This window comes from Sycon ciliatum, chromosome 4 (genome assembly GCF_964019385.1).
Source record: "Sycon ciliatum chromosome 4, ocSycCili1.1, whole genome shotgun sequence".
NCBI lineage: Eukaryota > Metazoa > Porifera > Calcarea > Leucosolenida > Sycettidae > Sycon > Sycon ciliatum.
Genome location: NC_088646.1, coordinates 1166879 through 1193816, shown reverse-complemented (window position 1 = coordinate 1193816; position 26938 = coordinate 1166879). Strand labels below are relative to the sequence as shown.

At 48.4% G+C, this 26938-nt stretch overlaps 1 protein-coding gene across 2 annotated transcripts; it reads right to left on the bottom strand.

Moving 5' to 3' along the window:
- Window positions 1–348: 348 nt before the first annotated feature.
- LOC135813796 (mucin-19-like) lies at window positions 349–26720 on the bottom strand. 2 transcript variants are annotated; one of them, XM_065326801.1, is made up of 21 exons: window positions 26499–26720; window positions 26213–26389; window positions 24553–24834; window positions 24327–24422; window positions 23852–23911; window positions 22595–22637; window positions 21166–21242; window positions 20846–20899; window positions 20035–20259; window positions 19725–19774; window positions 19338–19377; window positions 17784–17948; window positions 16039–16278; window positions 15304–15353; window positions 12189–12264; window positions 9661–9873; window positions 9071–9343; window positions 6444–6716; window positions 6035–6358; window positions 4070–4222; window positions 349–3149 (listed from the first exon to the last, which is right to left on the bottom strand). In XM_065326801.1, the coding sequence occupies exons 1-21, from the start codon at window positions 26592–26594 to the stop codon at window positions 1470–1472; spliced, it is 4647 nt and encodes a 1548-aa protein (XP_065182873.1). In that variant the 5' UTR covers window positions 26595–26720; the 3' UTR covers window positions 349–1469. The 2 variants fall into 2 exon arrangements, with proteins under 2 accessions (XP_065182873.1, XP_065182875.1); XM_065326803.1 differs by having other exon boundaries at window positions 26219–26389.
- Between the last annotated feature and the right edge of the window lie 218 nt (window positions 26721–26938).

Here is a 26938-nt window from a genome sequence, read left to right as displayed (position 1 = left end):
GACACACATGCCATTACGGCATGCTGTGATTTGGAGAGACTGATCGTTGAACTGACCATGCACAGGAGATGAAGTGAACAAAACATTCGAATTGGCATTGGTATAGCTTTACAGATTACGCAGAACTCTAATCAAGCGGATACTCTGCGGAAGCATACTTACTGATGCAGGGTACAAGAATACATTAAATGCTCCTCAATGTCCATCCTGTACCCTGCATCAGTGCACTGCATGCGTCCAGTGTTCACACCCACAACCCACAGCCACGGGTGTGGCACTGCATGGCACTACTACCAGGTGCAGTGTGACATTGATGCCTTGCATGATCAGATCTCATTGAGCAGCACCATAGCTTTCGCTTGCCACGAACAGGCAGTAACACGAAGAGTACATGTACTCTTGGTAACACTGGTAAGAGATCAGATATAAGAGTACACGCTGCGTGAGTATCGATGCCGCAGCAAGACCACATAAGAAACTCTACACTGATGCCAATAACGTTACTGCAATAGGCGGTACACATGGTACATGTACTGTAAGAGTCATTCTGACTACAGTCAGTTGACGGAACATCTTGTAGCTCCAAGGAAATGCATGGCATTTGTCGAGGCCAGTTCTTTCGGGGAAAAAAGCAGCAGCACGTGTACGAGTACTGTCGTAGAATAGATACGGCTACATGGAGGTCAGGAATTAGGCTGGACACAAGAAGGTGTTGTTGTTAGGAGTTTAAAAACAAATAGAGAGAGATAGAGATAGATAAAGAGAGATGGTGAGGGGGACGAAGCAAGGAGCAAAGACAGAGAATCAGTCAGACCTGTCCAGAGCAAGTTTGCCGGTCATAACACAGTGCAGCAGAGACCCATGCTACGACTGAGGTCAGTAGTACTGTAGTGCCGGGCAGCACATGACGCTACCTACATCATACACGCATACTGCTACGTCACACACACGCAACCCGGTCTGCAAACGACCACGTGTGCAGCAACATGCGTGGGTATTCAGACCACGCCACAGCATATACACCACTGCGACCAGGCAGCAGAGGATGACAAGTTAAACCAAAAAGACAAAGGCAACCTATCACCAAAGCACAAGACAGCAGAAGTGATGACTGAGAAAGTGTACAAACGAAGAATAAATTTACAACGCACACGCACGCACGCACGCACACCCACACACGCACAGTAGCATTGGTGGCCAAGAGGAAGTCCACACGACAAAGTGGAACTTGCTTAGCACAGGGAACAACGCTGGCTTGCCCCTAATGACGTAGTGTCAGACGGTGATAACGGAGAACACTGTCTGCTGTTCTGGGCCAGCTCTGCAGTAGTGACCAAACCGTTAAGAATTGCTTACGTTCACCATTACTCAGTGACGGGTAGCAAGGAGCTGGAGCGATGGCTTACGGAGCGATGCCAAACGAATGGCACCAGGATCTCAACATGTTCAACGGAGTACTCTTGTCTGCGTTACGTCTTCTTGCGGCGAACGGCTCGTCTGAATGGTCTAGGTGCAGCACCCGTGTTGCCTGTGCTGCCAGGACCGGCACTAAACTGAACAGTGCCAGCAGCAGCGGCATTGCCAGCACTGCCCATTGTTGCACCACCAAACTGAGGTGCCGGTGTTGAGCCCATTCCAGTATTGCTGGCGCCAGAGAATTGGAACATACCAGTGCCAGATGCAGCTGCAACACCACCCGTAGCAGCACTGGACCCCGCACCAAACTGGAAGGGTTGAGCGCCGCCAGGCGCAGCGACGGCAGCAGGAGCGATACAAGCGCCACCGTTTGCTCCAAACTGGAATGGTGACGCTCCGGTGCCCGCTGCAGTGTTATTAGTAGCCGCCACGGGTGTAAAGTTGAACGGAGCAGGAGCAGCAGCAGCAGCAGCAGGACCAACATTGCCCGCAGCAGAAGCAGCAAAGTTCAATCCAGCAGAAGACGTGCCAGCACCAGTGCTGCCACCTGCACCAGAGAAATTGAAAAGACCAGAACCAGTGGTGGTGGCAGCGGTAGCACCGCTATTACCGTTTGCACCAGCACCACCAATACCAGCAAATATACTTGTGTTGGTGGCACCAGAGTTTGGTGCAGGCGGGTTGAAGTTGGGAAGTCCAGTTGATTGGCCAGCAGTTGCACCAGTAGCTGCTGAGGATCCAGCACCTGCGGCGAAGGCAAACATGCTACTGCTGCTGGCAGCGGCCGGAGCAGCAGCAGTGCCTAGTGGGTTTGTAACTGCACCAGTACCAACACCTGCAAATAAACTGCTTGTGGCAGCAGCAGCAGCAGCGGGTGTGTTTGATGAACCTGCTGTGCTGGCACTAGCGCCAAACTTGAAGAGACCGCTTGCACCTCCACCAGCGCCACCGGCAGTACCTCCTGCAGCAGCATTGATGGCACTGCCTGTGCCTGCAGCTGTCACTGCCGTTGATGCTGCAATGCCACTGCTTGACGCTCCACCAAACTGGAATAGACCACTACCACCAGCACCAGCAGCAACATTGCTTGCATCGGATGAAGATGCCGTGGCCGACGCGCCTGGCATTTGAAACATGGTCGAAGTGCCACTAGTAGCAGTGCCTTGGGCAGCCGTGAAGTTAAATCCTACTCCGCTTGCCGAGGAAGAGGAGGCCGGTTTCGTGCCAGTGCCAGCGGAAAACTGGAGAAGACTGCTAGCAGCTGCAGCACTAGCATCAGAGGCAGCTGCAGCAGTTGTGGCTGCTGGCTTGGAAGTGGCACCGCCAAACTTGAACATGTCCGTCGTTGTTGTCGTCGCTGCGCCTGGGGCCGGGGAAGAGGACGAGGATGAAGCTGCAGACGCATTGCTACTGGCACCCCCAAACTTGAAAAGACCATTGCCAGCAGTAGCAGCAGCAGCTGGAGCTGTACTTGCACTGCTAGCTGCAGCAGTTGTACCCGCTGAGAACATGGTGCTGGATGAAGACCCTGCATCAAGCAGTGCTGTAGTAACGGATGGCTTTCCTGCCGCCAACTCTTCTTTAGCACCAAATTTGGCTGTAGTGCCGCCGGTGATAAACGACGGTACAGCTGGCACAGCAGCAGCACTGCTACTGGCTTCAGAGAACGTGGATGATGACGATCCTGCACCGAACTTGAACAACGACGTTCCTGTCGTTGTGGACTCTTTTTCCTGAAAAAAAAGCAGAGTAAAGGAAACAGAGAATATGTCTATTTCCAACAACGAATTAAATTTACATGCAAAAATCAAAGAACATTGACAACGGGCCAGGAGATCAGATTCTACACTCAACACTGGTACATACAACAGGAGAGAGAGAGAGAGAGAGAGAGAGAGAGAGAGAGAGAGAGAGAGAGAGAGAGAGAGAGAGAGGGAGAGAGAGAGGGAGAGAGAGAGAGAGAGAGAGAGAGAGAGAGAGAGAGAGAGAGAGAGAGAGAGAGAGAGAGAGAGAGAGAGAGAGAGAGAGAGAGAGAGAGAGAGAGAGAGAGAGAGAGAGAGGAGAGAGAGAGAGAGAGAGAGAGAGAGAGTTTTAGCTTTCCTCCCCTGCAGGAATTCAACTTTACATCCAGCCAGGGATCGCCCATGCGATGCAAGACATTAGCGTCAGTGCATAAAGCTACTTGTAGTAAAGCCAGAACTGTGGTTCTTAGTAATGGCTAGTCCAGTTACACTAAGAAAGGATGTTCCACTCTGCACTAAACATGCACCAACAATGAGCAAAGTGCAGTGCATAGTGGACAGTCAGGGCCGCTAAGCAAGTAGCTAAGTCCGCCCAGGAACCAGAGTATCAAACAAAGTCACGGTTCGTGTGAGTTAGACTGAGTTTCCCGCATCTGTAGTAACGCCAGCATACAGAAGGCCAGCATCCAGACCAGCATCCAGACCAGCATCCAGACCAGCATCCAGAACAGCATCCAGAACAGCATCCAGAAGGATGAAGGCGCAGATGCAGCTCCTAAAGTAGTGGGAGGTGAGTAGATCAGACCCACCACCAAAGTGGCCTTTGACCATAGCATCAAGAGTATATTTACTGTAACGTAATAAGCAGAACTATTCGGTCACTGTTGAGCTTCAAACTCTACACAATTTACCTCAGCTGTTGAGTCACTGGCTGCAGCTGCTGCTGTACCTAGCTTCAGACCAGCTGGCAGGGAGAAACCTCCACTTGCTGCTGATGTACTGGATGGCATGGACGGCATGGATGGGAATGTTAATTTCGTAGCCCCGCTGTCAGTGCTTGCTGCCTGTAGTAAGAGGGGAGGCAGAGACAACGAGAAAAGCATCCTGGTTGAGTACAGTATTTTCCGGAGTATAAGCTACACTTTACACACCACTAAGTCACTCAAAAAAGTCGATGTGGCTTATAGGGGATTCACACTCACGAGGAAACCCGAGGTCAAGGTAAACGTTCAGACCTTTGGTCAACGGAGTGGGGCAGTTCACACCCGTGGTCAGTTTTCCCTTGGCCATGAACTTTTGGCGGGGCAATTAAAAAAATAATCTGTACTGCATTTTGTACATTCTGTACTATATGGGCCACAACCAGCTAAAACATGTCTTAGAGTGAAATTTTTCAAATTTTGTTTTCCTCCAGAAAACAGTTCTTGGTACCTTACTTGACCTCTTGAAGGTGATACAGGGCAGAAAAGTAGTCTATAAGTGCCCCAAACACCGTTTTCAAAATATGTACTTTGAAATAGAAAATGACAGTTTTCGCACAGTCTGACACAAAGAGACAAACTATCACTTAGTGGCTTTTGTGGCGGAGCACAATACAACGGAACTAAAGATGTTGACACCGACTTGAGCATGTCAACGACATCAGTTCAAAGGCATGGCCCAAGTTCTTCCTGGAAAGCAACACGATGCTCTGGGTGGCGTTGCACTTGCATACTCTTTCGATTCTGGCAGTGACACTTTCGATCGTCGCCTGCGTTTCCGAGACTGCGTCAGACGCCTCATGAGAGCTGAACGCAAGTAACGTCGTAGCAGCCGGTTCGCCGCCTAAATGATTATGTACTAGCCCACAACTTGTGCCTCTTCGCTACTGGAGACGACGGGGACGATTCAGCTTCGCTGTCGACATCAACATCACTGAGATCCCAACAAATTGTCAGCGTCGCTCTGCAGACCCGCCGCCACGGACTTGCAGACACCTGAACAAACCTGGGCCATGCACAGCGATCGTCTGGCCCTGCGAGCTGCTCTAGTATCACTAGATGCGGACATTGTCAGTCTTTGCTCGCCAGCTACTTGAAGTAGACCTCCAAACAATTGTTTGGACAAAATTTGAGAAGATGATCGCCACATCATGGATCATTTGAATGAAGTGCAGATCTGCAGAGTGAACGCGCTCCAAAAAAACATTTTTTTCATTTCGTCATTTCCCAACTTTTTTACGAAACCCCAAAGACATGTTTTAGCTGATCGCGGCCCATATTTTGAATTCGCCATGCACGATTTTCCGATGGGCACTGTCTGAAAATGCAGGTTGCGATGCACTCGTACAACTAGGGTTCAGAGTTCTCGCCAAAGACAAGATCTACGCATGCGCGTCTTATAGCCATGTGATTTTCCCCTTGACAAACGCCCTGAGACCCACGGCCACGGCTTTGCCAGTTTTTTCCCGAGAGGTTCTTCCTTTCCCCCAGTACCATAGTCTCCACAACAACTTTCCCATAACCGTGGTTTTACCCGTGTGTGTGAATCCCCTATTATGCTATGATGGTAAAGGGTTAACGGTGATAAATAGGCTAGATGTCTGTATTTTAAAAATCCAGGTGCGGATTCTACCCCGGAAAATATGGTACATGCCAGAGTTAAACTTTGCAGAAGGAAACTCAGACACAAAGTCCTGGTTTACAGTGCTGATGGTGCGTGAGCTCAAACTCAAAGGCGTATGGACTGACGGCAACATTGCATGAAGAGGCTTCACAGAGGAGGTAACTAAATACTACTTGGATGCTGAACAACCATAACAACATAGCCCCTTGCCCCATCATACACGCACAGACAGACAGACACACACACACACAGAACACCACGGATACACTTACATCAGTTTTAGCTGTATCAGAGCTTCCAAGCCCTGCACCACCCAATTTCAGACCACCACTTGTACCAAGTTGCAAACCACCACTAGCACCCAGTTTGAGACCACCCGAAGCACCAAGTGTCAGTCCTCCGGAGGCCCCCAGAGTCATACCACCAGTTGCTCCCGTCGACGATGCTGCTGCTGGTTTCGCTGCACCTGGCTTGGCAGTACCGCATGCCACACATGCAGCCTTGCTACTATCGTTGCCAACCATACACGTGTCACAATTCCATTCACCAGACTTCTTAGCAAACATTGCTGAAAGAGATGGCTGGCTGCTTGTTGCCTGTGAACACAAAACAGAGAGAACAAAGAATGATGAAGCTAACCTGACAACACAAGACACAACAATGACAGCACAGAGTGCGTACCTCAGTTTTGCTGCTCGACTCCTCACTGGCTGTGCTAGCAGCCATGCCCAGTTTCAGACCACTAGGTAGCTTGAAACCACTGGAACCACTTGACAAAGCAGATCCAATACCTGCTGCAGATGATGCTGCTGGTTTTGCTGCACCTGGCTTGGCAGTACCGCATGCCACACAGGCAGCCTTGCTACTATCGTTGCCAACCATACATATGTCACAATTCCATTCACCAGACTTCTTAGCAAACATTGCTGAAAGAGATGGCTGGTTGCTTGTTGCCTGTGAACACAAAACAGAGAGAACAGAAAGAACGATGAAGCTAACTAATTTACACTCAAGCTCTCCATACTTGGCCTACGCACTCTCCATACTTGGCCTACGCAGGACCTGACCCCGGCCGTGACTAGGAGCTGTCTGCAAACATTCTAGTTATATTGCCAGGGCTCGTTCGGACAAGAACAACACACTGCAGTCAAATACAGCACACCACACGACCCTGAGACTGTCTGGTCTGTGGGACAGTGTGGACAAGGGAAGTCTGAGTATGCACCATAAGTGCATGTCAAACACGCACACGCATACCGTATTTTCCCAAATAGAAGTCGCACCTGTTTTCATTAAACTTCAAGGGCAAAGAAGGGGATGCGACTTACAATCGAGTATAACTTCCTACTTATGTGGATATATCCAAACAATATGGCTCAGAGCTGAAAGTGGGGGTGCCACTCATAACCAGGGAAACACGGTACGTGTGTACTACAGTAGCAGAGAAGTAAACACGTACACACTACTTCCATGTCAACCTATCGTGTACTCACACAACACTATTGGCAATACAAACTCTACACGTTCAAATTTGGACTTCACGGAGAATGTCAAAGTATTAGGAATTTAGAGGCCACAGTCCCGGTGGTGTGACTGATGATTTTTTCTTTCTTTCGTATCTGGCTTGCAAGTGTTGAGTTTCGGAGAGAAAAAGAGCAGTACGAGGCATGTGGTCTCTAAATTCACAAACTCAACAAGTTCAAAAAAAACTAGCTGGGCGGTAGCATGTGTTCAGACTTTGCACTCTACAGAGCTCTACACTCAGGGCTGAAATAAATAGGAGTGAAACAAATATTAGAACGTTCCACTAGGTTCGCTCCAAATGGGAGTTGAAGAGAATTTGATTCGCTACTGCAAGGTGTCGACCGTTCGTCAATTTATGCGAAAGTACATGCAGTCCCATGCTTGTACTGCAAATAACAAAGTACATGTTTATCGCGCAGAGCTCAGCCAGCCACCCTTGGCCCCGGGTCCCCATTACAGATAACAGCAGCTATTCAAAAAAGAAAGGGATTGCAGATTGTCCATATCTTGGTTGTTTTACAAATGTGATGGAGCGCGTGTGTTGACATAATTATGTGTGTGTGTGTGTGGGGTATTTGTTCAGAATAGTCTGTGAGTTTGTCAAACAAAGCGTACAGTTCACCAGAAAGTTCCGTTCTCCTCCATTGGGGTTCGTTACAGGCCTAGAAATGAGAGAGCTTGGAAGCTCAGGGCCCTACGCTATGCTTTTTTGCCTTGATGACCTAGACAAAAAAAGCATAGGGATGTTATAAATTCTTATAAATTTCTACTTTTTGTTTTTAGACATAACCTGGGATTCGAACCCGCACTATCGCCCTGCATCAAGAGTACATAACCCCCCAGAGTGTGCAACGCCTGATCCAGCTCTGCATAGGGTCTTGGTCGAGCGGAATCGGATCTTTGCGTCATAATACCGTACACATCCAAGGGGAACCCGGGAAGTCGCGGGTACTCTTGGATCAAAAACAATGGTGCCCTGCCTCGAGACCGGCCTTGCGCTGGTGTGAAGTGTACGCATGACATCAGAAGATCCGATTCCGCTCGACCAAGACCCTACACAGAGCTGGATCGGCGTTGCACACTCTGGGGAGTTATGTACTCTTGCCTGCATGCATCCCCCGATACACTTCGCATACATACTAATTCTTCCAAGTTGCTTCACGTTATGATCTTGTATTTGAAAGCCCTATTTGAATATGCATTGTGGCCAGCCGTCTTTGATTCTACGGTACGGTACGGGACAGGTACGGTCGAGGGTAATACGACACCATCTACCGCCTTGATGACGGCAAAAAAAGAATAGGGATGTTATAAATTTTTCAATTTTCCTATTTTTTCAGGCATTATCTGGGATTCGAACCCGCACTATCGTCCTACATGCATTCCCCCATACACTTCGCATTCATACTCATTCTTCCAAGTTGCTTCAAGTTATGATCTTGGGTTTGAAAGCCCTATTTGAATAGTGTGGCCAGCTGTATGTGGCCAGCTGTGTTTGATGGTACGGTACGGGACAGATACGGGATAGCGCCAGGCGTGACACAAACACACACCAAATTAAAGCTGTGTGGACCCTGGCTAGCGCCAGACATTACTGAAGTAACGTCTTCTGCATAGCTACGGGAATAAACATCATTCACGAGCACCGTGACGCAAAAAGAGGCCCGATGGCGCTGAAAATTTCCAAACTTCCATTGAACGCTGTAGGAAAGCCGGAGAAAAGCGGTATATGGCCGATGTTGTGTTGCACTGAACACACCGCAAGGACAGCAAAACGTACGTACCTCCGTTTTGCTGCTCGACTCCTCACTGGCCGTACTAGCAGCCATGCCCAGTTTCAGACCACTAGGTAGCTTGAAACCACTGGAACCACTTGACAAAGCAGATCCAATACCTGCTGCAGATGATGCTGCTGGTTTTGCTGCACCTGGCTTGGCAGTACCGCATGCCACACAGGCAGCCTTGCTACTATCGTTGCCAACCATACATATGTCACAATTCCATTCACCAGACTTCTTAGCAAACATTGCTGAAAGAGATGGCTGGCTGCTTGTTGCCTGTTGACGAGCGGGAACAAGAGAACACACACACACACACACACACACACACACACACACACACACACACACACACACACACACACACACACACACACACACACACACTATCAGCCACAACATAAGAACAGCTGACCAAGACTTGCACAGTCATGGTGACACACTCTCTGACAGATGCAGGCACTACACATGAATAACTAGCCACGGATCTACATGAACACATTTCAGTCCTCAAACACACACACACACACACGCGCGCGCGCACACACACACACAAGATTACGGTCCAAGGTGCACTGCGTAACACATAGCCGTACCTGACCACTGCTAGCCGATGTCAACGACAAAGCAGTAGCAACCGATGGAGTTGACTTTGCCACTGCGTTACTTCCAGGCTTTGCCGAGGCACACGCAAGACATTTCTCCTTGTCGGCCGGGTTGGATGACATACACGTGTCGCATGTCCACTCATTGGAGCGTTTCGCTGCAAACATGGCCGCCAGAGATGGCTGTGAGGATGAAGAGGTCGTCTAAGCACAGCAGCACAAACCGAGAGTGCAGATGGGAACACATTAGTTACTCATTCAGCTGGGGGGGGGGGGGGGGCAAGCACGAACTAACAACCCAACTCCGAACAAAGGACTAGTAAAAGCTGTGTATCTCTACCTCTGGAGTCTTTCGTCTTAACCCTTTCACGGTCTCAGAATCCAGTCAAAATGAGGCTATTTACAGAATTCAACAATTTCGTACCTTGATTCATCCATAACTTCAGTTTCCCTTCGCTGATTTTCATGATCTTGGGCTCTCTGGAAAGCTCTGGACACGAGCAACACGCCGAGCTACAATTCGACACCAAGCGTGCCGTGGATCCAGCGCTGCAGCGCAGCGACATCGCCCCAGTGCTTGATTCACGACGAGAAACAAGATTCAACAGCCATTTCCCTCTCCTTGCTCACATCGAGCTCACATTTTTTGTGAGGAGTGCTGCGAGTCCATACTCTCATTTGAATCCGTGTCTCTATGGCGACAGCTAGCTGCAAAGGGAAAAACCCGTCCTCAAGACCCAGCTCGCCCACTCGAATCGCAAATGAGCCGTGACGCAGATCGCGAGCTTCGTAGCATCGCAGCCGTTCACTCTATCGCTTCGGCGATTGTTCCTACGGATAGCCTGGAGCTTTCTCTTCAACCTAGATATTTAGATGTTCGAATTTGCTCAAAAATTGACTGAGTTACGATAGTTTGAAAAAATCGATCACCGGTGATCGATTTTCAAATGTGAGACCGTAAAAGGGTTAAAGGGGAAGTGCATCGATTTTTCGAGTAGGGTCCAGAAGAAAGACAATTTGATATCGGTTCGAATGGCATATCTCTCGCTTCCATACGATAAGCCAAACTTGCCAAATCGCCAATTGTATGCTCATGTTGCCATAGCGACCAGCGCAGTGATGACGTACGAAAGGCTTAGCTCCTCCACAGAGAAGGTCGATCACTGCAGGAATTGGTCATTTTCAATTGTCTTATTGTATTCACGATGTGAAAGAAGTGCTGTGTTCAATGCTGTGAGTGCCGTGAACTATTTGTCGCCCTTCTCATGCATTTCCCTAGGCTGACTGTGCCTAGGAAATGGTTTCCTCCAGGACAAGATGCTTTGAATTCGCCGTCTCTCCTGAGACATTTTCAGCAAACTTTCAAACCTACGACATTATTTCATTCGTCAATCTCCACCACCCGTCGTCTCACCTGGCTTCAGAAGATGTTACGAGAGATAGGAGAGTCGCCAGGAAGCATCACATTCATCTTCAGGAAGTGGAAAGAGCAAACGGCATGGTCCTTGGTTGGGGGAAATGCTGAACGTCTGATTTGTCCCAACCAAGATTTCAGCATTTTGTTCGTCACTATTTTCGCTTGTCTGCTGGTGTCTCCGCGCTCCAGCTTTCTCCTGTCGGTGTCACGTCCCAGTACACAACCGAGAGGACTACTAACAAACAGTTCACTGCACTTACAGCATTGAACACAGCCCTTCTTTCACTTCGTGAATACAATAAACCAATTGAAAATGACCAATTCCTGCAGTGATCGACCTTCTCTGTGGTGGAGCTAAGCCTTTCGTACGTCATCACTGCGCTGGTCGCTATGGCAACGTGAGTATACAATTGGCGATTTGGCAAGTTTGGCTTATCGTATGGAAGCGAGAGATATGCCATTCGAACCGATATCAAATTGTCTTTCTTCTGGACCATACTCGAAAAATCGATGCACTTCCCCTTTAAAGGAGCATGAATCCATACGAACATCTTTGCCCACATAAGCGAGTATAGTACAGCATTCAAAAATAGTAGAAGGCAGCTTCACATCATGGAAACCTTTTTTAAGTTTAAAGATCACATGCCGGTACAGGATTCAGTGGAGAAGGTTATTCAGTTTATGGGGGGAACAGTTCTTCTATATCACATGTTTACACCCACCCACCCACCCACACTTGTACTTGCTCACTGCCAAAACTGGTCAAGTGGGTCTCCGCGGGCCAGGGGGGAGAGAGATTCAAAGCAATCTTGGAAAGATGACTCAATAGGTTATTGAACCGCCCAACGGCCGACACCCCCTGAAATCCCCAAACTCTGGCCGGACTTGGAAATGACCCCACTTATGGGCTTACCACATCTCAGTAAGTTGGTGAGGACAAGGTGCAGAAAAAAGATTGACGACATCAGGGTATCCATCCCGGGATCCAACTGCATTTACCCATGCCCCCATTGAAGGCAATACTTGCTACTAGTGTGGATGGCTAAATCAGAGTGGATCACACACACACACACACACACACGCACGCATGCACACACACTACCTTGTCCTCTTTGCTTTGGGTCTTGGCACCGGAATCCAGAGATGGAGATCCTGCCGAGAGTGCATCCACAACTGACCTGCAAACGAAAAAGAGTTCACAGAGACACACACACTCAGTATATCCAGCAACAGCTGTCACTCTCTCCCACCCTCAGAGACACAACTAAGCCACCTGTATATACAGGTAAAACTTGCTCCAAAGACCACCCGGACTCAGCGATCACCTGCTGTGGACGACCGTATTTATCTGGCACCGTCCGTTTCACGTACATCCTGACTAGCATTCAGCGAGCACTCGCTCGACGCGACCAGCGACCGGCTTACAACTGGTACCGATCGCCAGTTCAACGACCACTTCACGACTTCAGTACTCGATCTGAAAATCGTTTTCCGAAGTTTTGCGACCACGCCGTTTTTTCTGTTGTACGGTGCATGTACAAAGTACAAAGGTCAAATCGCAGGCTACCAGTATGCCTAAACATCTGTGAGTGACACGTGCACCACTGCGCGTACACATTTGCGCGGGAGTGCATCGGCTGTCGAAACTTGCTTTGGTCGAGTTGGAAGTCTTTTTGTTCTCATGTAGTGTTTCTCCGAAACGTTGGAAGTCAATTCTTACCTGTAGCATTATGGCTCCGCCACGAGCGAAACGTACAATCCTCACTCTCGCCCAGCGAGTGAAAGTCATTGAAATGTCTGACAGAGGAAAGTCTGCTAGGAAGATTGCGGAGGAATTCGGCGTTGGCAAAACGCAGGTTCAAGCCATCATCCGCGATCGTGGCACTGTAATGAAGGACATAGCCGCCGGGGTTCCATCGAACAGCCAGCGAGGTAGGAGGAGAACAGGTTTGGAAGACGTGAATGAAGTTGTCTGGGAGTGGTTCCAAGTCACTAGATCCAAGCGGATCCCGCTCTCCGGACCATTGCTCCAGCAGAAAGCGCGCAAGTTTGCTGTTCAGCTGGGACAGGAGAAGTTTACTGCCTCTAATGGTTGGCTGGAAGCGTTCCGGAAAAGATATGGAATCTCCTTCTTGGCAATCTGCGGCGAGAGCGCTGATGTTGCAGGTGATGTCGTAGGTAGCTGACTGGAAATCACGTCTGCCGACGATCTGCACTGGCTACAAAGCGGAAGACATCTTCAATATGGACGAGTCTGGATTTTTCTTTCGTGCTTTGCCAGGGAAGACGCTGGCCCTGAAAGGGGAGACAGACGTGTAGCGGTGGAAAGACTGACTGCTGTGTTTGCTGCTCGTTGACGGGAGAGAAGCTCAAGTCGCTGGTTGTATGGAAGTTTGCTGGTTGTATGGAAGTCGGCCAAGCCCAGGTGCTTTAAGAATTTGGATCTGGCCAAACTTGGAGTCACCTGGTGCTTCAACACGAAAGACTAGATGAACAGCTCTCTGTTTGAAGAGTGGGTGGTAGGTGTGGATACACAGATGCAGCGTCAAAAACGCAATATTTTGCCGTTCCTTGACAATGCGCCGTGCCATCCCAACTTGAAAGAGAAGCTGCAGGATGTTCGCTTGCAGTTCTATCCTCCCAACACGGCATCTTGCCTCCAGCCTCTTGATCAGGGCATAATTCGTCACATCAAGTCCCTTTACCGGCAAAGGCTTCTGAAGCATGTGATATGCCACATGCATGACGCTGACTCTGCAGCTGGTGTTTCGAAGGCAGTGAATGTCCTGCATGCGGTGCAGTGGATAGCTGCAGCCTGGAAGGACACAAAACCATCGGTCATCACATCCTGCTTTCGGCATGCTGGATATGACGCGCCTGGAGAGGTAGAAGAACCTGCCGAGAACGGAGCTGAGGCAGAATTGGAGACCCTTGTGCAGCAAGCAGTTCCAGGTGCTTCTGCTGCTGACTTCCTGGCAATCGATAAAAGCTTGCTCACGTTTGAAACTCTCACTGCCGACTATGAGAGGATGCTTATTGAGCGTGCAAAGAACGGAGGACAGCAGGAGGAACTCGATGAGGATGGCGAAGATGTAGAAGATGAGCACACTGTTGAGGAGCATGAACCAGCTCTCAAGACGTACCTTGATGCCCTTGGCCATCTTTCACACTTGGAGGATTTCACCAAGTCACAAGTTGGCGGCGACGAGTTGTATTCGCTCATTTGTCAGGCAAGCAGAAATCCATCTTGGATTTCTTCAATCCTGCCTCCAAGTCTGAGTCCCCGGCTGTTGCTGCTGTGCGTGCTGACAAGTCCGAGGCTCCAGTGCTGGCGACTTCGTCACAGAATGCAAGTGTTGTCCCTGTGTGCATCGACTTGGCAGATCCAGCTGTTGCTACCGTGCATGCTGACAAGTCTGAGGCTACAGTGCTGGCGACTTCGTCACAGAAGGCAAGTGTTGTCCCTGTGTGCATCGACTTGGCAGATCCAGCTGTTGCTACCGTGCATGCTGACAAGTCTGAGGCTCCAGTGCTGGTGCCTTCGCCACACGAGCCAGGTGTTGCACCTGCGTGCATGGATATGGCAGATCTAGTGTGCTTGAAGTGCGGGACTGGTGCTCCCCCCCATGTTGCGTCCATGCAAGGTCTGCAGGCGTTCCTATCATCACATGTGTCAGCATCTAGATGAGTCTGGCACAGGCCGTGTCTGTGATGCGTGTTTTTTAGTTGCAGAGGGTAATTAACACGTGGATAGTGTGTGACAAGCTCTCTTTCCTTTATTATTTGCCATGCCCCCCCCCCCCAAGTCCAAGAACTGGCAGGGCAAGGGTGGGCTTTTTTGTACCTTACTTAGCTGTATGGTCTCTCGAATTCAAATAAACAACAACAACAACGTACAGCTTCTCTCTGGTTCTGGTTTCTTGTGCTGTCTCTCAGTGCCACCACACACTTGTACACTACAAGCAGTACAGTGCACTAGTGATGTACATGTATCAGTACTTCAGTATATTACTCCCACTTTAAGTTATGCACTTCACCAATGCACAGCATGCAGTGCGAGGAGTCATTTGATACCAATATCACCATATAGGGAGATCACCTGCTTTGAAAGACCACCTGTTTATAAGACCACTTTGGGCTGGAACCATGCGTGGTCGCTGAAACCAGGTTTCACCTGTACATGCACTCCGTTCATCAGCGTCGACAGGCATTCTTACCGGGTAGACATGGTCTTGCTCGGCGATGGGGTGCTGAACTCAAACTTTACCTAAGGACAAATAAAGCAAAATGAAAGAGTCAAAGCAGCAGTGACTACTGTTGTTAGGAACCAGCAGTCACGGACAGTGTAACAGTGACATGTGCTTAACAGTACAGCTACCCTCAGCTACCCTCAGCTCTCATACAGATCTGCTGCCCAATCACAGTGACATACCACAATGGTTGTATAAATTAGTCGTGTCATGACTGGTGGGAACTTTGAATGAACATTCTCTGGAATATTGCCCCGGCGTCCGGCGAACAACTGAATATTCTACTGATATATTCTTCTCCTGTACTGTACTGCCGCTCATTCATTTCACTCATATAGATATCATATACATGGCACAAACAGGCTAGGCTGCATGCGCATCACCATGGCGAAAACAGGCCGTATGCATATTGCACAACCACTCATGAAGAGCAGATATGAACAAAAAGCAGCTGCAGCGTTCCCAGCCCCAAAGCTGCCACCCTGTAACCCTCAACATGGCTCAGAAAATCGAGGCTGATGCCAGGCAGTACAATTGTACAGTACAACTGTTTGAATAATCGAACATTTGAGTGTGTTCGCTTGCATTCGAAAGTTTAAATTATTCGAATGTACGCATATCCGACATATCAATCAGATAAATATGGTTACATGCCAAGTAGTCAGCATACCAGGGTGGGATGGGATGGTGCGTGACGCTTACCTGCGAGTCTACAGTCTTGCTTTTAGGACGGGCACTTGTCAACGCCTTGGCGGCAGGAGCAGCAAACTGGAATCCTAAATCAGATGTGCCAGGCGCTGCTGATGATGAGGACGCCGACGGTACGTTGCTAGACAAATTTGATTTCTTGGCAGGTGGTGGCGACGAAGACGACAAGTTTGACGTTGCTGGTAGGCTGGTTTTGTGCGTGTGGCGGGCAAGTGGTGGACTGCTACCAAGACACTGCAGGAACAAATAAAACACGCATGGGCATGCACGTTAGCTAAATAAATAAATAAATAAGCTCAACACGTAAACCGCACTCTGTCTGTCTGTACCTGTCTCTCTCTCTCTGTGTACCTGTCTCTGTCTCTCTCTCTAAAACAGAACATACAAGTGAAATCTGTGCAGCAAAGAAGTGTATGTCGCGGTCGTGTGCAATGTATATGCATGTGTTTTACCAAGGCTAAACAAACACTGCGAAAATGTTCATGTGTGGTCGATGCCCTTCTGATCTACCAATGATGCAGTTGGGTTTTGATAACCGTGACTGGGTGGCTGGGGTGTGCATTGTCAGCTAGATTATTACAGTCAGACCTCGCTTATCCGGTCCTCGTTTATCCGGATCCCTTGCCATCCGGAAGAAAATCGCTAGTTACCGATGTGCAGCATACGTTATGCATACACCATAACCGGACCTCGCGATCCGCATACCGGTGCATGATTTCGTGTACAAACTGGTTAAAATGTGTACAAAAAGCTTCGTCGTATCCGATTGCATGTGGCTTGCAGAAGCTAGAATCAGGGAGTTGTACAAGCAAAATGAGGTCCTTGACCTGCTGGGTGCATGCAGACAGCACTCAGTTGCATGCACTTGTCATTTTTCTCGCTTGTTTTACATACTGTGCACGCTGGTTGTACCGCGCAGGACCCGTCTAGTCTACATGTACATGTACATTGTACATGTATGTACGATGTCACTGCTTTTGACATGCCACATGCATGTACAGTATGTGTGTTCAGTTATCCGGTTCCCTCGCCTATCCGGATATTTGTGTGGAAAACAGATGTGTGCGGTTAAGCGAGGTCTGACTGTATTTGTGTTTTCTGGTGGGTCACATAATGAAGAGATGGCGGTACATCAGCGATGCCTAAGAAACTGTACCCTCCAGGAACAAAGCTTCATCCTGTTCTGTAACAAATATTCGGCCCATGTTTATTTTTCGCCTATTTTCGGCCTGGTCATGTTTGGCCGAAAATTCGTTTTGCAAGGTTCAGTGTGACAGTGTATACAGGCGGCAGCAGTACAGGCCGTATATTTGATGCGGCCGAAATGGGTTTTAGCCCTGGAAGGCCGAAAATTGAATGGGCCGAAATTTTGTAGACTTACAGTTTGCATGAGCACTCTGGAGACCCATACTAGTACCGTAAAGTACCGCCAGAGCGCCCCACCTTGATTTTACAGCCAAGGAAAGGAAAGTCGCATGGCAGAGTGCAACGAAGTTTGTACGGCGTGAGAACCTTAATAAAAGGTCACGCTTGGCCGGTTTTTGTGTGGAGCTCGTGTCTGCTTGAAGGCAAATTGAGTAAGGATTGACTGCAGAATGTGTAATCTGTGTACAAGGTTCGTGTCGTATGACCTACAGGTAGGAGATCACCTCCACAATACGACCACGAAAGGACGAGATGGTGGGGCGCTCTGGCGGTACTTTACGGTACATGTACACAGAAACAAGACACAAACTCACCATAGTAGCATCCGAGTGTGATGATTGAGAACTACTGCTTGCCGACAACTTCGAGGACAGCGATGAAGATTTAGATGAGACGCCAGAGCTGGATTCATGTCGCCCACTCTCATCCATGGCAGAGGTGGTTCTGAGCGAGGAAGACTGCGGAGCTGGGGTAGAGGTCTGCGCACCAGAGAAAGGGAAACGAGTAAAACACACAGTCAGTCCTGTCTAATCCGCTGGCTGCTTTCCTCCAGACGCGTAGTCTTTGCAGCTGTTTTGGCACTGCTGCATGTGTTGTGTGAAGAGTGTAATCTGAGCAGGGGCCAAGGGCCCAGGTGAGAGTGGGCATAGTTGCCAACACATGTACAGTCAAATCTGTCGTAAGCGACCGCCCCTTGGTGCAAGAATAAGCGGTCTCTTACGGCAGATGGTCTCTTACGGCAGATGTATGGTAAATCCGGCAAAACGGGCATGCATAATAATATGCTTCCATGTACTCAAATCGACGAGAATAATGTGATTCGTAATATCATTTTATTGGATAGTCAATAAAATATAGGGGTGCACAAACCCAAGAATAGTGCACATACCAGGGCTAATCTTGAGAGCTACAGCGCAGCCTCAGTACAGGCCAGGGCCAGTCGATCGCACTTGCAAGACAGCGCATTTTCACACCTTGCAGTTGACAGCGCACAGGCAAGTACAGTTTCGTACCTGACTGAACCTGGGTCGCGGTCGCTTGCAGCAGATTTGAATGCAGCCATCGTGCATGAAATCGCGGTCGCTGGTCGCGCACAGCAGATGGTCGCTCTGGACAGATCAGTTTGTATGTGAAACCGTCGGTGCACTAAAAATCGGTCGCTAACGGTAGATGGTCGCCTACAGCAGAGGTCGCTAACGGCAGATTTGACTGTACTTGTAATGTAATCAAGCATTTACAACCCATCTCCCGTGGAGCTTTTCCGGACACACCCCGTCAGGCAAGTGCACATTGAGCTCGTGAATCCGGCACACATGCTTACCGGTATGAGCTAAACACAGGTAGAGTACGGGCTACAGTGAACGCATGCTGTCTGCGCACAGCATTGCTACATACGCTACCGTCAACATCCAAACTTCACACAGGCTGACATTGCAAAGTAAGTACAGTACAAATCAATCAATGTACTTGTATATTCCACGAGGCCTGCACCCAACCAAATCTTATCTGACAGAAAGAGAGCGAAAATGCACATGATTTTGATACGCATGTTGCCATTACGGGAGAATACTGTAAAACACGATATTTTCGGTGTAACTTTAATTTCGGTGATTTCGATAGTGAAAACCAGCACCTAAATTTAGATTACACCTATATAAAAAGGCACCAGAGTATACACTGTATGTGATGGGAATGCTGGTCACCTAATTCTACATTACACCTGAAACCTGGCAGGTCCCTGACACCGAAATTTTAAAACACCTAAAATTACATGTTTTACAGTATTTGCCAATCCGGCAAACTTCAGATCACTACTGCACATACACCATTACATGTACTGTTTCATTTCATACGTCGAAAGATCTTACATTTCGTAATCCCAACGAGCCGGCCTGTGTCAGGCCCAACCTACAACGAACACAGCACAAAGTAAATACGTAAAAAATGTCAACAACATAACACTGTGTGGACACCAATGATAGTCAAAAAATTCACAGAAATCGGCAAGAAACCAAAAAAGCTAGCACATCCCCACCACCCAATAGACATGCACATGCACATGCACACACACACGCACGCACACACACACACACAAACAGTCACATGATTGTAACAAAATTGATATAGCTCTCAGCAATGACAGAAAATAACCAAAGTCCTCATACAGCCAGACATGGACAGGACACAGTGAGCATGAACGACAAACACACAACTACATACAAACCGAATTCTCCGGCGATGAACTTAAAACTTACGAGAATGACTGATCGGCAAAACGAACTGCCTTTGGGTCAGCTGCAGTATCCTGCAATGAAAACGCAAATGTAAACAGCATAGACAAGTAGAGTAGTTATAAACAACGCCTATGATGACAAACAAATTGAAACAATGTATCGAAGTCAGCTACAAAGTAGATCTCTGCTCTTTGCCTCAACACTGCATTTCTGGCAAGGAAAACTCAACTTCTTGGCCAAAAAGCCCCCCCCCCCCCCCCACACACACACACACAAACCGTTGTCATCAGCTAACAGGCATCACATTTTCACGTAGACATGAACTACTGACCGATGCAATTGCAGAATAGTTGGCGTCACGCAAGCGCGCACTAGGTGTCTCCGCATCCATTGCAGCAGCAGCAGCTGTGTAGCTACCGGTGGTGGCTTGTGGACGTCCGGCTGGCACGGCAAAGTGCAGACTGCTAACCGGTGGTCCAGGCATAGACTGCTTGACCAGACCAATGGACTTAGTGGGCACACCACTGATACTTGCATCACTGCGTGTGCCAGGTTTCTGCATACACAGGACACACCGCGTAAACATGTCAGTAACAGATACTCATTAACGGGGCTGAGAACACCAGCAGGCCAAATCATCTTACAGTAATACACAGATGGATTCGCAAATAGACGCAATTTAAAAAACAAAACAAAAAACCAAACCGTAAGGGAAGACGTCTAATTATGTGTATAAGTATCCGGACGCTCTAAATTTCTAAATTGTCCAAACATGCACCCACAACACAAGATTTGTGTCAAAATGCCCATGCAGTGTTACACAGAGTTACAACGTGCAGTACCGGCAGCAGGGGACTGCTGTGCACTACTCTGCAGTGGCCAGGACAGGCAGGCGTTTGCACAGACGGAACTGACCAGCGCAGTGTATAGTGAACTGCGTATGACCAGCAGGAGAACTTGTGAGAACTTACAAATCATTTATCCACACAAGAAGATGCTTGTAACAATGTATGTTCATTTCGGCAAAGTAAAATAAAATACAGCAACCAAGCAAGAAAATCCGTAAGACACTGCATAGCCTCAACAGACCATGCAAACTACAGTACATGTTACCGGTAACACCAAGCGTTCTACTAACTCACAGAAAAGGAGAGCGGCGAACGGCTCGATATCGCTGACTGCACTTGCATCGGTGACTGCACACACGTGCGAGCATGCACGCAAGAACACACGCACATGCGAACACGTGCACACACACACACACACACACACACACACACACACACACAGTGAATGTACAAACAGTAAGAAATAGCCGGTGGGAGCACAGAGGTACCCGTGTCTGCGCAGGCAGTCTTTGTAGGCAGCGTAGGAGACCCTCAAACGGATGGAGTTGTGTGCAATCGAATGCACCCAATATAGGATACATCACAACGGTCAACGGGTTAATGAGTTGTCTTACCTGGCTAGCTGAGGTCTTGTCCAGTGCACTCAATATACGCTTAGCCGTCGCACTGGCTACAGCCGATGAGCTACCAGCTGCACACAGAGAACAAGCAGAGTGACAACATCAGACCGCCGGCCGTCAAGACATAAAGTGTTTCAGCGAAAATCTGTGACTTGTCGTGATGACCAGCAGATAGAAGCACAGGTTAATACTAGCAAGTAAGTCGGTTGTTCGTCCTCGAGATTCGCATATGGATGCCATCAACCCAAAGCAAGTCTTCAGGATACTGTATGTGCAGTGTACATCAGAACCTTTCCACTAGTTGGGACGGGATCAAACCACACCAAACAGTAGAGTTTACCAACAGGTAGTTTCTACTTCTACATGTAGGGCATTGCAAAATCCAACTGCACTGTACAGTAAGCTGGGTGCTGGTGCAGCAGGGGATTCTACACGTGACATACACAGCAGAACAAAGTCTGGTGCAGCAGGGGATTCTACACGTGACATACACAGCAGAACAAAGTCTGGTGCAGCAGGGGATTCTACACGTGACATATACAGCATAACAAAGTCTGGTGCAGCAGGGGATTCTACAAGTGACATACACAGCAGAACAAAGTCTGGTGCAGCAGGGGATTCTACACGTGACATACACAGCAGAACAAAGTCTGGTGCAGCAGGGGATTCTACACGTGACATACACAGCAGAACAAAGTCTGGTGCAGCAGGGGATTCTACACGTGACATACACAGCAGAACAAAGTCTGGTGCAGCAGGGGATTCTACACGTGACATACACAGCAGAACAAAGTCTGGTGCAGCAGGGGATTCTACACGTGACATACACAGCATAACAAAGTCTGGTGCAGCAGGGGATTCTACACGTGACATACACAGCAGAACAAAGTCTGGTGCAGCAGGGGATTCTACACGTGACATACACAGCAGAACAAAGTCTGGTGCAGCAGGGGATTCTACACGTGACATACACAGCAGAACAAAGTCTGGTGCAGCAGGGGATTCTACACGTGACATACACAGCAGAACAAAGTCTGGTGCAGCAGGGGATTCTACACGTGACATACACAGCAGAACAAAGTCTGGTGCAGCAGGGGATTCTACACGTGACATACACAGCAGCACAAAGTCTGGTGCAGCAGGGGATTCTACACGTGACATACACAGCATAACAAAGTCTGGTGCACCAGGGGATTCTACACGTGACATACACAGCATAATAAAGTCTGGTGCACCAGGGGATTCTACACGTGACATACACAGCATAATAAAGGCTGGTGCACCAGGGGATTCTACACGTGACATACACAGCAGAACAAAGTCTGGTGCAGCAGGGGATTCTACACGTGACATACACAGCATAACAAAGTCTGGTGCACCAGGGGATTCTACACGTGACATACACAGCATAACAAAGTCTTACAAGCTTCACGAGCACGGAACGACTGCTTCGAGGGAGGCAGCAACTGCAGACAACGAAACATAAACACAGTGAACACACACACACACACACACACACACACACACACACACACACCACATACTGACTGTTCTCACAGGATATTGCACAACGTTCAAAATGAAAACGGATTAAAGAGACGAAACTTTAAATACACACAGCTAGGTGGCTAGTTTCATCTTTCAGTCAACTCAGAACATTTCCAAATGCGTTTCGACCCATTCTACTCAGTGGATACATGGGAATGAAGTGCAGAAATTCAAACTACGAGACTCGAATGCAATATACAGTATAGAAAGGCGCGTAGCAAGATTTAGCGCTACCCGCTAGTACCAAGAACCTATCACTCAACATGAGCACCTCAAGGAACAGCCAGCATGTATCCCAGAGCAAAAACAATGACCACTTCAGCATTATCACCTCAGCGCGCAATTGGGAGATGTTCTACATCTGCAGCTGAACACTAGTGCCGTATGTGGGCAGAAGCAGCACATAATGGTACTGAAACGCTTCACCTTACATAACAAAGTGATGTGACTACCAAATCAGAACTGCGTCTGCTGTACTCAAACTGGCACTATTTCTCTATCCCTTGTACTTTATGATGTACTGCAACTTACAAGAGATAGGTTATTGACTTCTCGCAATCTCGTTGCTAGCCGCTAGCTCTAAATCTCACAGGTACGCGCCTTTCTACCTAAGTATACATTACATAGTGTGACCTACAGTACATCACCCCCATGTGTCCATAGGTGAGGAAGGGTTGAACAGCTTTCGTAACATGTTCTGAGGTGACTGGAGTGGTGAAAATGGCAACCTTGCTGGTATGGGTAGGTTTTTGACTATTTGACATACCTACTGAAGATGGCATCAACAAAATTAAATCTTGCTGCTATGTGTGACTAAATCCACTCTGACCAAGTACACCAGATATCCACCCACCCTAATCGGTGCATTCGACTGAGTGTTTCAATTGATCTGGGTCAGCTAAGCCTGATGCTAATCAATTGTTCCCGGCAGCTTAACTAATGGGAAACACTGCAATCACCATGTCTCCGGAGTAGTACTCCGATGGCCAGCAGAACTTAGCTTCGGGAAGTTATGCCTGCTCAGGTGTATATATGCATGCACGCGCGCACACCCACACCCACACTAAGACACAAACACAGACACAAACACACAGACAGACACACACACAAACACACACACATCACTACGTACGGTGGGTGACGTTGGTGATGTCAAAGATGTATGCTGCCGCTTCTTGGCAACAAAAGGCTTCTAAAGGGTGCAAACAGACACACAAACACACACACACACACACACATATATAAGGAAAGGCAGAAAGCCAGCCAGTCAGACAGACAGATGGACACACACACACGCGCACACACACGCACACGCGCACACACACACCTTTGGCCTTTGACGCCCATCGCCGGAGGCGATGATAGCAATGCTACGGCAGAAGCCATAGCAACTTGTGCACACACACACACACAAGCGCACACACACACCAAGAGGTGAGCAGCCTCGGGTGAGGAGTGAACACAGACATACCGCTACATCGCTGATAGAAAAGGGCCAACAAAATAGATGTAGTGCACAACCAGGCAGTTCACAAGCAGAACTGGTAAGAAGAAACATTGATGATTCCCTGCACTGTGGGACCTGCCTACACGGTACCGTCTCTCACCTGGAACGACGAGTTGCCACCAAAAGTTGTCCTGCCTGCGTAGAATGGAGATACAAAGTCTCGGCGTTGGTTGTAAGGTGCCAATGGTTCACTCGGCTGTCAACACAAGATCACATGTAGAACAAAACAAAAAAACCACATGACATTGAACAAAGATAACGGCGAGTTCTGAAAGAGAGGAGTGACTCACCCACACAACCCTGGTCACCAAACTATGTGTACTCACCAGATTCATGTGTGTCATGGTGGGTGACGAGAAAGAGAAAGGTTCTGAATAGGACGGCAGAGGAGTAGTGCGCGACGTCGTTCTCGATCTCATGCCCACGGCCGGGGTGAACGAGTAGGGGTCCGGTCGGTTCTCGTCCGACCTCTTTCGGCCGGCTCCGGCGCTACGCTCTGCAGCCAGTACACTGGAGAGCAAAGCACTCTCCTCGGCATGCTGCTCCTGGGATACAGGCACAGGGGCATCGGCCACTGCTGACTGTGCTTGACGTGTGTCAGTGTTCTCCTGGATGCCATAACACACAAACACACCGAGCCAAACACAGCTGTGACCTAAGACGATTTCATACAGCCTGTGCTTCTAATTCGCATGCCTAATCAGACACCTGGATGAACTTCAATCGAAGACTGGCTCAGTGAGACTTTGCCCATGGCTTGCCGAGATGTGGTGCATATACTCGTACCACATTCGGATGCCGGACTTTCTATCTATTTCTTTCCAGTTCAATGCAGTCGTATATTGATCATTCAAGGGCCATCCAATTTTGAATTTTGAATTCTGCCCCAGAACATAATATCCGAGATACAGTGTTCCAGATTACAGTCTACTCGCGATAAGTCACGCACAGTGTCCTGGAATAGAAAATGCGCGACTTACCGCGAGTGCGCGACTTACATTATGCACCACGTCATGCATATGTACAGCCGTCATTTTTTCTTCTGCATAATTATGGACATGTGTGCTGAACACGCGTACAAGCACTGAGCTGCATGCGCACGGTACACTGTACTGTCTGTAGTCTACACTGACTGTACACTGTACACGAGACGTAGATCTACCACAGCGTGAAGCCATGATCGATATGAAGGCATGATCGAGAAAGACAAGTAACGACGTTCCGTTACTCTTTTGCCGTTTTGGTAGGGATTTGACGAGACGCACTTCTGTTTCCGTCGTGTAAACACTTCGTTTCCCGCTGGCTTGACGATGCCTTCTCATAAGAAAACGAAAGAACAGCAAACAGTGGCTGATCGACTGCGTTTGGTTCGTCTCTATCGTGAGAGTGGAAAAACCTCCGCTCGAAAATGTCCGAAGTTGAACAATGTTCCGGAGGCGATGTTCCGCGGCTGGCTGAGGGATGCTGAAGCTGGCAAACTCGTCGATGCTAATCCGTCTGGTCCACAGGGAGTCCGCAACAGAAGTTCCCAGTTCGGGAAAATTGAGGAGCGGCTAGTGAAGTATATTTTGCTTCGAAGGGAGAAGTTTGTGACTGACAAACTTGGATTGTCGTGGGTGATCCTGAGGGAGAAGGCTCTCATACAATATGCACATAATAATTATATTCTTACCTTTACAGTATTCAAGCTCCATCATTGAAAACCACATCATTCGCAAATATTCACGAAATCCACAAAATCCCGAAAAATAAAAAAATTCTTGAGATGGGTGTCCTGGATGAAAAAGTGCGTGACTTATCGCGAGTGCGTGACTTAAAAGTGCGTGACTTATCGCGAGTAGACTGTACCGGTATATCGTAGTGCTATTGAAGTAAAAAAAATTTAAGCAACAAAACAAGTCACAATACGAAGGATCACTTCCTACTCTGTCTCACCACACCAAACCAATGATATGTACTGCACACAGCCAATCAGTTTCCACCTACCTGTACCTGTGGCTGTTGTGACGCTCCATTCTGAGGCACAGCCTGCTCATCTACATGCTCATTGCTGGCCTCAATTCCTTGTTCGGCTGTTTCATCGCCTTCCACACCGTTTGTGGTGCTGTCTGACTCTCCGCCAAGCCATGTGGGAAGATATCCTTTGACTTTGGACAAAAGTCCCTATACCAAGACACAATAATGTGCAGAAAACACCCAAAGATATCGTCCACGCCCGGAAAATAATTACAATCATACAAACAAGTGTTGAGAAAGAAGGAAATAACCTTACCTGTCTTTCATACGGTTTGGAACGATTTCTGCGAGAGGCTCTTGACCTCAACGACCTTGCATCGCTCGGCAACTGCTGTTGCTCTGAGTTCTCCATGAAGAAGAAGCTGCCTGCACCGTTCCTCAGGAACTCAAGGCCATCTAAAACTAGTTCCGAATTCCCTCTTCCCTCAGGTATACGGTTTACCCACTTCAACGGCAAAATGCCCAACAAACAAAACAAAAGAAGAACAAGCTTTTTTTGCACGCCGGCCGTGCATGCAAAAATCCAAAACACTTGAAAAAGATCCGCGCCGCGCGCTGCGTCATGCATGCATGCAAGCAGTGAGTTTTTTGAATCTCAGCTCAGTCGATCGAGTCACGTCACGTCGTTGCCATAACGAATCTTGTACGTACATTTTGTGAAAGCTGGGGGTGATGACGTACTAGTAAACGAGGATG

Bases quoted from the DNA above. Each gene is read 5' to 3' on its own strand.
- LOC135813796 (XM_065326801.1), bottom strand. From the start codon at position 26,594: ATGGAGAACTCAGAGCAACAGCAGTTGCCGAGCGATGCAAGGTCGTTG. The intron at 22,638-23,851 runs GTACGTAGTGAT...CGTTGTCTGCAG, and splicing joins CATCACCAACGTCACCCACC to TTGCTGCCTCCCTCGAAGCA. The intron at 17,949-19,337 runs GTAAGATCTTTC...TCTGGTGCGCAG, and splicing joins GCTCGTTGGGATTACGAAAT to ACCTCTACCCCAGCTCCGCA.